The sequence below is a fragment of the Colobus angolensis genome, unplaced genomic scaffold (assembly GCF_000951035.1).
Source record: "Colobus angolensis palliatus isolate OR3802 unplaced genomic scaffold, Cang.pa_1.0 Scaffold352, whole genome shotgun sequence".
Lineage (NCBI taxonomy): Eukaryota > Metazoa > Chordata > Mammalia > Primates > Cercopithecidae > Colobus > Colobus angolensis.
Window position 1 is genome coordinate 1,041,985 of NW_012116844.1, and position 14,516 is coordinate 1,056,500.

The following is a 14,516-nucleotide window of genomic DNA, read 5'->3' on the forward strand; positions in this document are numbered from 1 at the left end:
CTGGGTGACAGAGTGAGACTCCACAAAAAAAAAAAAAAAAAAAAGAAAACATTTCCAAGTCATATATCTGACAAAGACACTGTGTCTAGAATATTATTTTTTAAAACACCTCAAACTCAACATTAGAAGACCTATTAAGAAATGGTAGAAAATGTTTCCAAGTCATATATCTGACAAAGACATTGTGTCTAGAATACTATCTTTTTAAAAACATCTCAAGCACAACGTTAAGACACCCAACCCATAGAAAGTAAGCAAAAGAGGCTGGGCGTGGTGGCTCATGCCTATTATCCCAGCACTTTGGGAGGCCGAGGTTGGTGGATCATCTGAGGTCAGGAGTTTGAGACCAGTCTGGCCAACATGGGGAGACCCCGTATCTACTAAAACAAAACAAAACAAAAATCATCTGGGCATGGTGGCACGTGCCAGTACTCCTAACTACTTGGGAGGCTGAGGCAGAATTGCTTGAGTCTAGGAAGCAGAGGTTGCTGTGAGCCGAGATCGCACCACTGCACTCCAGCCTGGGCAGCAGAGCGAGACTCCGTCTCAAAACAAAACAAAACAAAACAAAACAAAAAACTAACAAGAGGGCATCTGCTGGTGATGGTGCAGGTGAGTGTCTTGATAGTGGTGGTGCTTATGCAGGGCTATGCATGATAAAATTATACACAACTACAAACATGTGCACACACACATATGTGGTGCATGTCTAACTGGTGAAATCTGCGTAAACTCTAGATTGTACCAATTTTAATTTCTTGGTTTTGATACTGTACAACAGTTGTGCATGAGGTTAATACTGGATGAGGCTAGAGGAACTGTGCAGGAGACTTCTCTGTATATTTCTTTGCAACCTCCCATAGATATAGGGCAGCTAACACAAATTTAGCAGCATTATCTTTGCTAATATTCCAAAGTATACATCTTTCCAAAGACAAGTTACCTCAAATTTGTACTGATAAAAAATTTCCTCCCAAATAAGCTACAATTCTGCTGTCATTTATTAATATTTGATTATAATGTCAGGAGTCAATTCCTTTTTCAATATAGTACCTTTTGACTTTACTGACCACATATAATTCACTAGTTATCAGTCAAATGGATTTTATAGATTTTGATCAATAAGTAAGCCATCTTTAAGACATGTATTAATTTTTTTCTCATAATGATAATGTAAATTAGTATAATTTATCTTAGTTTACTCAACCTTGCTTTAAGCTAAAAGCAAGCATTTATAAGATAATATAGGTTGTGGCAGCAGAACAGAATGATTTGGTTCCAGTTAACATACATGGGGAAGATCAGATCCTTAGCTTTCAAATCCACCTTGATATGATTTTCTGGAAAACAACTTTTTAGGTTCTAATATCTATCACATTTGTTTAAAATGTCTGTGTCTGTCTCTTAAATTTAACAAAACATGTGATTGCCCAAGTAAACTAGTTAAAAAACAACATAGGTTTATATTGTCCTAAAAAAAAAACATTTAGATGGTCCCCTAGAGAAACCTCTTGATCAGGCCAGGCACGGTGGCTCATGCCTATAATCCCAGCACTTTGGGAGGCCGAGGCGGGCAGATCACCTGAGTTCGAGAGCAGCCTGACCAACATGCAGAAACCCCGTCTCTACTAAAAATACAAAATTAGCTGCGCGTGGTGGCACGTGCCTGTAATCCCAACTACTCGGGAGACTGAGGCAGGAGAATCCCTTGAACCCAGGAGGCAGAGGTTGCAGTGAGCTGAGATCATGCCATTGCACTCTAGCCCAGGCAACAAGAGTGAAACTCCGTCTTAAAAAAAAGAAAAAAAAAAACAAGGAAACAAAACCAAAAACCTCTTGATCATAAACATTAACAAGACAATGAAAGCTGCAGGAATTTAATCTTACTAACCTTTCAATTATTTGTTTTTAAGTTGTTAATTAATTGGAGATTGAGTAAAAGCTCTCACAGCTATTCATTACCAAATACCACACACAAACGATCATTTCTTATAAAGAACTTATCACTGTTAAGTGAAATAAGTTCCCAATCAGACCACTAAATTTTAAAAATTAGCATCACTCTACTAGAAAAAACAGATCTGGGTTTGGCAGGCAAGCTATGGCCCACGGGCCAATCTGTTTTTATCAGTAAAGTTTTATTGCAACACAGTCATGTTCATTCATTTTTGTATTCTCTTTAGCTGATTTTACATTGCAACAGCAGAACTGAATAGTTGTGACAGACTGAATGACCCACAAAGCCTACAGTAGTTACAATCTGACCCTGTAGAGAAAAAGTCTGCTGATCTTCACTTACATCAGGAAGTTCTTTAAGACTATTAATATTATTAATTCTGAACAGGAAGAAAAACTATTTCTATATCTGAGTTGTTTTTTTGCCCCCCCCCTTATCCTACTTGACTGAAGCAGCATAAGATTGTATGCTGGGATGAAACAAAAAATATAGAATAATAAATGCTATCTTTTCTTGTCAGATATCTCAAATACCATTTTACAAGTTGAAAATGGGCTCTAATAACTCTTAAGCTGATACTGGTCAATGAAACAAATAAGAAAAATGTTCCTGAAGAGATAAAAATCTGTCAACTTACACATAATAAGAGAAATAAAGAAAATACAATCATTAAGAGAATCATTACTTACGCTGTATGTGAATGAGCTGCTTTGGCATCTTAAATTCCCCAGGATATATAGACTCATAGTAAGCAATATTACTTTCTGCCTCTGGGACTGGTATAACCATATTATCCCTCTTCTCGCCATACACCTGCTGTGCTGAAATAGCCCGCTGAAGATGATGTTCCTAAAAAGAAGAAAAAACAGGTAAGTTCGTGTATTTTTAAAAAGTAGCAAAGAGATCACATAGACCTACAAAGTTTTTTTGGCTTGTTTGTTTTTAAAATAGAGAGATTCTAGTAGTAGGTCTTAAAAGCATGTCGTTAACACGATACAACTAGTGATAAAATCAGTTTAGGTAGAAAAGAAAAAAAAAATGTGTCAGAAACACTGAATATTTCCTCAATATAGCAAAATGAATTGTCAAAACTGAGAGTTATATAAAGAGATTCAAAATAGTTGACAAAAACAAAGCTTGCATGTGGAGGAGTTAAAACATTTGAACTTGTTATATAAAGAAAGTGGGCTATGGTTAAAAATATTTTATTGATCCAAATCTCTTATTCATCTAATACATCATGAATGTAGAAGGTATTTGAATACAAATCAACTAAATATGATTTCTTCAAAGGGCAGAGGTTATCTCCATTTTGAGTTGAAACTGACAGACTCAAATCCTGGTCTTTTGTCTGAAATGATAACCTTTCATACACTCTTTCTGAGCTGCTGCAGAGTATGTGTAGCGGCAGAAAGCACACTCTCTGGACTCGGGCTGTCTGGATTAGAATCCAACTCCGATACTGAAACAGTTTGTGACTCCCGGCAAGAAATCAGTCTTCTAAATCTATTTCCTCCAGTAAGAAAAAAAAAGAATCTACTGTATAGAGTTGGAGATTTAAGTAAGATAAATGTGAATAAAATGTTTAGTATAATGCCTGGCACATACATAACAGGTGCTCAAAATAAGTTTTGGTTTAGCCACCACACAGAAAGCTTTTCCTAGTTTGTGATACTACCAACTGCCATATAAAGGTATTAGTCTCATCCAGGACTATCAACACTGAATTTTGGTATATACCTTATTAAATTCAAACACACACACACACACACATACACACACACACACAAGTTCATGGATAAAAAACATTCTAATAGTATGAAAAGTTCCAGTCTTCATAGGTAGCCCATTAAGAATGCGTATATTCTTCCCAGTATTTTAATGTATATACAAATGTGTGCATATTTAAATATGTAAAGGAATATATATATTCCTATATAAATAGATATAAGATATACACAATATAGAACTTTATCCATAGCTTTGGTTTACTTGATATAACCTGCAGATCTTTCCATACCAATACTTCTACTACATTCCTTACAACAGCTGCATTATATTCCACTATATGGACTTACCAAATTTATTTAACCAGATACAAATTGGTAGGAAAAAAACTCTGGCAACAAACTAAATGCCTACCATCTCCTAAGCGCTACAAAGAACCACTCATGTATTATTATGTATAAGATATCTTTGTGGACTTGTGAAAGCATCTGTAGGACAAGTATGAATGGAAATGCTGCTCAAAGGGTATATCGAAGGTTGTAACAACACATATTCTTCATTCCTTAAGTAACTATTTCTCAATATTCCTTTTGAGTTTAAAACTTTGCCCATCTCGTTACTTTAGGTTAATTTCTTTACAAATGATAGTGAAGTTTCTTTTCTTTCAAATGTTGCTCTTCTTTGCTCATTTTCAAAAGTGTTGGGTTTTTTTTATTCATATTCAATTTGATTTTTGATTCTAAACCCTCATGATGTCTAATGACTCCTGGGAGCTGGTAGAAACTAGGTCTGTATGTGTGTATGTAGGGTGGGGAGAACAGTGTCACTAAACAGCTAATTCTATCTTCTTCTACTTTGGTAGTCTACTGGCATATTTACTGGCCCACTGACACAGGGCATTTTTGCCAACCCCAGTATAAGTCAGTTACACGCATACTCTTGAACTCTCAGATATCCTCAAATGTCAAGAGAAATATTCTTAGCACACACACCAAACTCAAGGAGTAGGGAAGCAAGACATGTGATTCATAGTTTGCTTTTTGTTCCCAGCTCACAACCCTTAATCTCTTAACCCTTAATTTCTATGTGTAGGTGAACATATAAGTTAGATGTTTTACCTTTTGGACTTTTGCAAATCTGTCTTATTCCTGGTGATGACTTTAGAACATAGCATTCAAGCATTCGTTTATTTTAACTAGTTCTGATATCTGGCACCAGGACCAATTGAGAGGTAGTTGTAGTTGAGAACAGAATATGCCAATGTCAGCTGGATGAGGTGGCTCATGCCTGTAATCCCAGCACTTTTGGGAGGCTTAAATTCACTTGAGCCCAGGAGTTTGAGATGAGCCTGGCCAACATGGTGAAACCCCACCTCTACTAAAAATACAAAAATACAAAAATAGCCAGGTGTCATGGCGTGGGCCTGTAATCTCAGCTACCCGAGAGGCCAAAGCAGGAGAATTGCTTGCATCTGGAAGGCGGAGGTTTCAGTGAACCGAGACTGCATCACTGCACTCCAGCCTTGGTATCTGAGCAACACTCCGTCTCAAAAAAAAAAAAAAAAAAAAAGAATACGCCAATGTCTGAGATTATCAGTTGGTCAGAAAATGAATACTTCACATATTACCACATCCTTCCACCTCAAGATTATGAAACAAATTCACCCTCATCAGGTTTTTACCTTTTAATAGTTTATTTTTACATCTGTAATTTTTCTATAAGAAGAAACAAAGATCTACCTTTTTTCCCCAAATAGTGAGCCATCTGTCCTAATGTCACGCATAAAATAATCTATTCTCCTTAATCTTAAAAACGTTCCATTAGGAATCTTCACAGTGTTGGTGAGAAAGTAAATTAGTACAGCCACTATGGAAAACAGAATGGAAGTCCCTCAAGAATCTAAAAAATAGAACTACCATACGATTCAGCAATCTCACTGCTAGGTATATACCCAAAAGAATGAAAATCAGTATATCAAAGAGGTATCTGCACTCTCATGTTTACTGCAGTACTTTTCACAATAGCCAAGATTTGGAATCTTGGCTAAATGTCTATCAGCAGATAAATGGATAAATGAAATGTGGAACTACACACAATGGAATATTATTCAGCCATAAAACAGAATGAAAACACCTATCATTTGCAACAACATGGATGGAGGACGTTATGTTAAGTGAAATAAGTCAGGCACAGAAAGAAAAATTTTGCACGTTCTCGCTCATTGTGTGGGAGCTAAAAATTAACACAACTGAACTCAATTGTTCATTAAAACAATAGAAGGGTACTAGGGAGGGGCAGAAAAAGTGGGGATGGTTAATGGGTAGAAAAATATAGTGAGAATGAATAAAATTTGAATAGTATTTGATAGCACAGCAGCATGATGACAACCGACAATAATTTATTACATATTTTAAAATAACTAAGAGTAGAATTGGAAAGTTCCTAAAACAAAGAAATGATAAATGCTGAAGTGTTGTATATCCCAATAACCCTGATGTGATTATTACACATTGTATGCCCCTATCAAAACATCACATGTACTCCCTAAATATCTATACCTATTATGTACCCATAATAAAAAATTTAAAAAATTCTCTATATTATAAAACACATTTCACTTGCAACAGGGAGTGTTTTCAAGCTTTTTTTTTTTTTTTTTCTTTTCCCATTCTACTCAACTCTCTCCTATGCCAGTATTTAATGTGTTTTAAACAATGTAGCCTTGGGCTGGGCACGGTGGCTCACGCCTGTAATCCCAGCACTTTGGGAGGCTGAGGTAGGTGGATCACTTGAGCCCAGGAGTTCAAGACCAGTCTGGTCTTAACTTAATTATATCACTTAATATAGTGATATCCTGTCTCTGAAAAAATTAAAAAAAAAAAGCCAACAACAACAAAATAAAATAAATAGAACAAGGTAGCCTCATACTGCATTTTATTATCCAGCATGGTAATTTCCCACTCATACTTTTTCTTATCAGGTTTCTCATTTATATGTTTCAAGTAAATCATAATAAATTTAATTCTTTAGGTATAAAACATGACCCCTAAGGAGTTCTGATTTTTACAAGCAATACAATACAGTGGTTAAGAACATGGGCTTTGGCCGGGTGTGGTGGCTGGCACCTGTAATCCCAGCACTTTGGGAAGCCAAGGAGGTCATATGGGTTGAGGTCAGGAGTTCAAGATCAACCTGGCCAACACAGTGAAACCCCGTCTCTACTAAAAATACAAAAATTAGCCAGGTATTGTGGTGCACACCTGTAGTTTCAGCTACTCAGGAGGCTGAGGCAAGAGAATCGCTTGAACCCAGGAGGCAGAGGTTGTAGTGAGCTGAGATCACGTCACTGCACTCTAGCCTGGGTGACAGAGTGAGATACTGTCTCAAAAAAAGAAAAAAAGAAAAATTAAAATAAAGAACATGGATTTTGTAATCAAGAGTTCCCTGGTATTTGAATGTCAGCTCCACAGTTTACTAACTCTATGACTTTGGGACTTGGGATAAATTATTTCTTCTTTTCCAGCAAGAGTTTTATTATTTGTAAATGTGTATTACATACCTACATGTGGGATTGTGGTTAACATGCCCAAGATGTACTAGTACCCAATGCATGGTAGTTAGTCTGTATCTTTCATTATTAGAGAAACTGAAGTTTTTCATACACTTAGTAACCATTTATATCCTCTTATATGAACAGTGATCTGTAGAAAAAACTTCCTTTATGTTATATCCATTTTTCATAATTGTGAAACCAAAATTTTGTGTATCAGTATTATAGTGATTACTCACTGCTTTAAAAAATCTTATTGGTAGTTTTCTCGTATAAAATATTTCACATAGGCCGGGCGTGGTGGTTCACGCCTGTAATCCCAGCACTTTGGGAGGACGAGGCGGGTGGATCACCTGAGGTCAGGAGTTCAAGACCAGCCTGGCCAACATGGTAAAACCCTGCCTCTATTAAAAATACAAAAATTAGCCAGGCGTGGTTAATTTTTGTAGTCACCAGTAGTCCCAGCTACTCCAGAGGCTGAGGCAGGAGAATCATTTGAACCTGGGAGACAGAGGCTGCAGGAAGCAGAGACCATGCCACTGCACTCCAACCTGGGCAAAAGAGCAAAACTCTGTCTCAAAAAACAAATAAATAAATAAAAATTTCACATAATTACCTCCTATCTTTAATAGTGAAGAAAACAATCTCCATTTTATAAATGGCATTTAGGGGTGAAGTGTCATGATGTGTGCAACATACTTTCAAATGGTTCAGACAACGGGATTTAAAGAATAAGAAAAAACCAGCCAGGCACGGTGGCTCATGCCTGTAATCCCAGCACTTTGGGAGGTCAAGGCGGGCGGATCACGAGGTCAGGAGATCGAGACTATCCTGGCTAACACAGTGAAACCCTGTCTCTACTAAAAATACAAAAAAATTTAGCTGGGTATGGTGGCGGGCGCCTGTAGTCCCAGCTACCAGGGAGGCTGAGGCAGGAGAATGGCGTGAACCCAGGAGGCGGAGTTTGCAGTGAGCCAAGATTGTGTCACTGCACTCTAGCCTGGGCGACAGAGCGAGACTCCGTCTCAAAAAATAAAAAAATAAAAAAAAAGAACAAGAAAAAATACTACAAATATTGTAGAATCTGGGTTGAAGGTATATAGATGGTTACCCTACTATTTCAACTTTTCTATAACTTTGAAAATTTTTATAATAAAAGGCTGGATAAAGAAGAGGGCACTGCGGGTCACGGATGTATATAATGTAAAGCAAATATGGTTAGGTTCTTCTAAGGCTTAAAAAACAAAAACCTTCCTTCCTCAACAGCTGAAATAATCATTACCTTCTATTATTCATATTTACTCCCTCCCCAAGTATGGCACTTCTCCCTTATCCACAGGGGTTAAATTTCAGGACAATCTCAGTGGATGGCTGAAACCACTATTGAACCCTATGTATGCTATATTTCTCCTAGACGTACACACCTATGACAAAGCTTAATTTATGAATTAGGCACAATAAGTAACAATAATAGAACAAATATAACAATATACTGTGATAGGTTATGTGAATGCAGTCTCTCAAAATAAACTGCATTCACCCTTCTTGCGATGTGAGATGATAAAATGCCTCCATGATGTGATGAAGTGAGGTGAGTAAGGTAGGCACTGTGATGTAGTGTTAGGCTACTACTGAAAACTAATTTAAAAAGTTTTTAAAAACTCATTTTAACTTAAAAATCATTTCTGGAATTTTCCATTTAATATTTTCAGACTGCAGTTGACTGTAGGTGACTGAACCTACAGAAAGCAAAACCATGGATGAATGGGGATTGCTGTGTACACCAGGAGCCTAAGACAAGGAGACCAAACAGAGAAGGCCAGCGAGGCTGAAGCACAGTGAGTGAGGTGGTGAGCGACAGTCTTATGTACAAGGAATCAAGCAGATCATGCAGAGTCTTAGGGGTCACGTCAACGATCTGTCCTTTTTCTAAGAGCAATAGTGGCTGCAGGGTTTTACAAGAGCACCTTGGCTGCTACGTAGTAAATAGACCATACTTTATAAAACAGAATGTATGTAGCCCTTAAATAGTTCTGAATGACATTTAATGACATGCACAAACCATCAATTAAAGAGATATCTGAAAATTCTATGTTCAAGATATTTAAACAGTTTTTAAGGAAAAAGACACAACTGAGTCTATCTATATAGAAAACAATCTAAAAAATATATATCTCAATCATCCCTATATTCCTTTATCCCCTACCTTGATTTTTTCATGGCATGTACCATCCTCCAATAATGCCATATAGTTGGTTTGTTTACTACCATTAACCACCTCTCCCTCCACCTCCACCCGCAATCTAAGCAACATAAGAAAGGGATTTGTCTATTTTGTCCACTGCTGTTATCACCACCCTCAAACAGTGTTTAGAACAAAGCGGAGTGCTTAAATGATTACATATGCACACACACAAACACACATACAGTTTTAAAAAATATTTTTAAAACCCAAAGCTATATACACCTATTTCCATAAAATAACATTAAATAAGTGAAAATGGGATTTTTTTTTTTTTTTGGTTTCAGTAGGAAGAAGATGCAAAACGGTAAAGACAAGAAACAAAATAAATTAGGAAATGAGTTCTGTGTTTCATTCAACAGATATTTATTTAATGCCTTGACTAAATATCTGAGATTATGCAAGTACAAATTACAATGATATTCCAAGCTGTTTCACTGAAGTACTAATTTCAAATTATTAATAGGTAGTCTAATGAGAAGTTTGATAATTTAAGTGTAGAGAAGGCTGGGTTTGAAACTTAGTTGTTTTTTTTTAAGGACTTCTGAGAGCGTTCAACATGGTAATGTAAACTATAGTTCTTAATAAAGGAGGATACAGCCATTCCAAACCAATGACAAGGGAATCACCTTTTTCAGAAATTATCCACTAATAGTTGATAGAAAACTTTTGAAATACAGTTTGGGAAATGCTGGTATAAAACAAAAACCAGAGATACAGGGCAGAACATCCAGACTTAATTCTGTTCATTAATTAACTTCGTCTAAATTTACTGAGTGCTAACCATTATGTGCCTGGCACTGGGACACAATGGCAAATAAGAGAGACATGCTCTACATGACATTGCAGAGGTTACACTCTAACAGGAAGGACAGATACTAATGAAATCTAAAAATTGTACAGTGTAATAAAGTACTATGAAGGAAAAGTACAATATGTTTAGAGAAATATAAACAGGAAACATTTCTGAGACTATTGCTTTACCAGTGGAGAAAGTGACATTTAAGCTAATATTTGCAGGAATAGGAGTTAAGTGAAAGACTGTTTTAAGAAGAGGGAATAGGCTGGGCGTGGTGGCTCATGCCTGTAATCCCAGCATTTTGGAAGGCCGAGGCAGGAGAGTCACCTGAGGTTAGGAGTTTGAGACCAGCTTGGCCAATGTGGTGACACCCCGCCTCTACTAAAAACACAAAAATTAGCTGGGCGTGGTGGCAGGTGCCTGTAATCTCAGCTACTATGAAGGCTGAGGCAGGAGAATTGCTTGAACCAGGGAGACCAAGGCTGCAGTGAGCCAAAATCGTGCCACTGCACTCTAGCCTAGGCAACACAGAAGGAATAGAGGGAATAGCTATGTTTGAAGACCACTTACTATTTATAACATATTTGATGGGTAAAATTTCTTTAATTATAAAATATTTACGATAATTAGGTTCAGCTGTGATTTCACTGTTAATTGATGTAACACCAAGATCAATTCCAATTTTTCATTGTACAGAGGCATAAACTCTCAAATCAGCCTGATTTTAAAGTGAACAAAGGAAATAAAGTTAAATAATTTAAAGAAATATTTAATATGCAATCTTACAAAAATGGAATTGGAATCAGATGAACCATAGCTTATAATTAAGCATAGCTTAAAAGCCTCTTGGGCTGAAAGTAATTATAGGTAAGTTTTCTATACATAGCAATATGAACAATAAAAAGAGGATGAGAAAACAATGAACAACAATCTTTAGAAAATTCAGAGGCACACTTTCATGTCATGAGCTTTGCTATCACGGCACCCAGCTCTGAAAGTATTCACTTTTGTTACTTCAGCCTGCCTACTGCAATAGAAGAGCACAGGCTTTAGAGACCCAAGTGTGAATTTTAGCTTCAACATCTGACTCTAAGTCCAGCAAGTCACCCTGCTATGTATTTTTATTATTTACAAAATATATTTTCCTTACTCATCTCCCTCTCATCTCTCCAGTAAGAAATACTCCCTTTTCATTACTTTTGCTTACACCATGAAAAACATTGCCTTTTCAGGTGGCTTTCTACAGTCTCTGATAAACGCATGGGTAGCTAACACAAAAGGGTAAGCCTGCTCTAAAACAGGGCATATCACTAATATTAAGTAGCCAGAAATATTTTTTATTAAATAAGAGTGACATTAGCTATCTGTAGATAAAGCCTATCTGGAGGCATAGGTTTTGCTATAATGTGTCATAAGCATCTGCTCTGTTCCTTTGTTCACATGGGTGGGTATCTTTGCTGCTATCGCCATTCCTCATGCTCTCACCTCACCATGGGAAATTCCCACTTGATCTTCAAATTCTGGTTCAAAATGATCTTTTCTCTACCTCTCCTAGGAAGAATTTCTCTCTCATTTGTGATTCTGCAATACTACATTTTATACTTAGGGCACTGTGCTATCACTATTTCTGTTTACATACTGATCTCCAAAATGTGAACTCTTTAAGAGTAGAGACCATGTCTAATTTGCCTTTGCCTCTTTTCCTTCAAAAGATGTATTCTCATGTACTATTTGGGGGCTGTAAATCTTTTAATGTTGAGGAGTAAATAATATTGTCTTTGTAATGTACTCATTGCCTAGTATAATATTTTAGTTTATTGTAGGCACTCAGTATTTTATAAAGTATTATTGCCGAAAGATGAAAAGGATCAACCTAAATAAAACATATGAAAAAAGACATTTCTACTTGTTCTATGATAAATTATAATAAACATTACCAAACTAAAAAGAGCTATTCAAGGTTATATTATGCAGATTCCTAAACAAAGATTAAATTATATTCATTTATTCATTACATTTTTATTTAAGCAAATAATGATCATACCACTTAGCCGTAACAATTAAGGCCACATTTAGAGCATTTTGGTTACTGAATTAAAAACAGCTTATTAAAAGCAATAATATCATACAAAATTCCGTATGTGTAAATAAGTGATGATTAATTCTGTAAGAAGCTACTTAAGAAGTTTAAATCCCTGAATATTTATGCATGTAGAGGGAGACTCCATTGCTAGTTGAACAAAAGGCCTGAGCTGAATTATTTTCTCTCCTACTTTCAAATGACATTTCTAAGAACCCAAACAACTCTATGGAGGAACACTGCTCCAGCAAATACCACCTAGTTTTTCTAAATCCAAACACCCAACTCTTCCCTGACTCGTTACAATCGCCTCTAACTGGTTCCCTGCCTGCACCTTAATCTATTTTTCACGGAATAGTGAGAGCAATCCTGTTAATATACAAGTCAGGTCATGTCATTCTTCCATTCAAAATCTTACACTTATTTCCCATCTCACCCAGAATAAATCACAAAGTCCTTAAAATTGCTTCCAAGGTCCAACATGATTTGTACTCCCCTTTCCTTGTTACCTCTCTGGTGTTTACTATTCCCCTTCTCACTCACCCTGCTCTAGTCATACTAGATTCCTTGCTGTTTGTCAGTCTTATAAGAATCAGCTTGCTCCCTCACCTTCTTTACGTTTTTGTTTAAAAGTCATCTTCCCAGATTGATCAGATCATTCCTTACCAGTTATTCCACTATATGCCCAGCAGAATGGCTAAAATAGAAAAGCTAACAACATCACATGATGATGAAGATAAAGAATAACTAGAACTCTCATACGCGGTTAGTGAGGAAAGGCTGACAGATACTGTAAAACCAAACACACACAATCCATAGCCCGGCAAGTTCACTCCTAAGAATTTACTCAAGAGAAAGGAAAACACAAGTCCACAGAAAGACCTGAGTAAGAATATTCAAAGAGCTTTATTCATAATGGGCCCAAACTGGAAGCCACCCAAATGTCCACCAAAATAGGACAGATGAACAAACTGTGGTAAAGCCATACAGCAGACTACTACTCAGCAATAAAAAGGAATAAACTATTTATACATGCAACAACATGGGTAAATCTCAACAACACTACAGGGAGTAAAAATAGCTTCACGCAAAGTACATCAATGAAGTTCTCAACCGGCAAAAATAATCTATGACAGGAAAGAAAAAATCATAACAGTAGTTCCGTCTGGGAAGTGGAGGCAGGGACCGAGAAGGGGAATGAAAGAGTTTTCTGGGATGATGGTAATATTCTCTATCTTGACGGGGGGCTGGGTTACATAAATACATGAATTTGACAAAATTTAGCCAATATCCACTATTTGTGAATCTCACTGCATGTCAATTTTATCTCAAATGAAAGAAACAGTAAACAAATAGTGAACTCTCATGAACGATATGCACGCTGAAGTATTTCGGAAAACATGCACTCCTGTGTAATTTACTTTAAATGCCTTTAAAAAATAAGATGGAGAGATGGATACATGGGTGATAAAACAAATATAATAAAATGGAAGCATCTAGCTAGTGGTATACTATGGGAAAATTCTCGCTGTAAATTGTGAAAACTTTTACTGAATGTTTGAAAATCTTCATCGTAAAATCTTGCTCAATCCCAGAACACTGTGTTCCCCAACTCTGCTTTATTCCTCCCTAGCACTTGTCACTTCCTTATAGACTACTTGACAGTTTCTTTTCACCAGAATATAAGATCCTTGAAGGTAGCAGTGAGATTTTTTGCTTTGCTTTATCCCAGCTCTAGAATCATGCCTAAAGCATCTAAGTATCCAGTAAATACTTATTTAATAAATAAATGAGCCAATGAATTACACCAGTTATTTAAGGTCCACAAACTGTTACCATTTGGAATAGATTTCAGAAAGAAACAAAGGTAACATTTCATAAAGGCAAAGAAAAAATTAAACCTGTAATCCCAGCACTTTGGGAGGCTGAGGCGGGTGGATCACTTGAGGTCAGGAGTTCGAGATCACCCTGACCAACATAGGGAAACCCTGTCTCTACTAAAAGTACAAAAAATTAGCTGGGTGTGGTGGCACATGGCTGTAATCTCAACTACTCAGGAGGCTGAGGAAGGAGAATTGCTTGAGCCTAGGAGGCGGAGGCTGCAGTGAGCCAAGATTGTGCCACTGCACTCCAGCCTGGGTGACAGAGCGAGACTCCGTT

At 36.7% G+C, this 14,516-nt stretch overlaps 1 protein-coding gene across 4 annotated transcripts in view; it reads right to left on the reverse strand.

The window, feature by feature from the left end:
* EPC1 (enhancer of polycomb homolog 1 (Drosophila)) overlaps window positions 1–14,516 on the reverse strand; it is a 111,015-nt gene that overhangs the window by 33,642 nt on the left and 62,857 nt on the right. For 3 of the 4 annotated variants that reach the window (XM_011952946.1, XM_011952945.1, XM_011952944.1), the window contains exon 2: window positions 2,647–2,806. In XM_011952946.1, the coding sequence (XP_011808336.1) occupies window positions 2,647–2,806 (160 nt within the window). The remainder of the gene's footprint in view (window positions 1–2,646; window positions 2,807–14,516) is intronic. The other variant, XM_011952948.1, reaches the window with a different exon arrangement.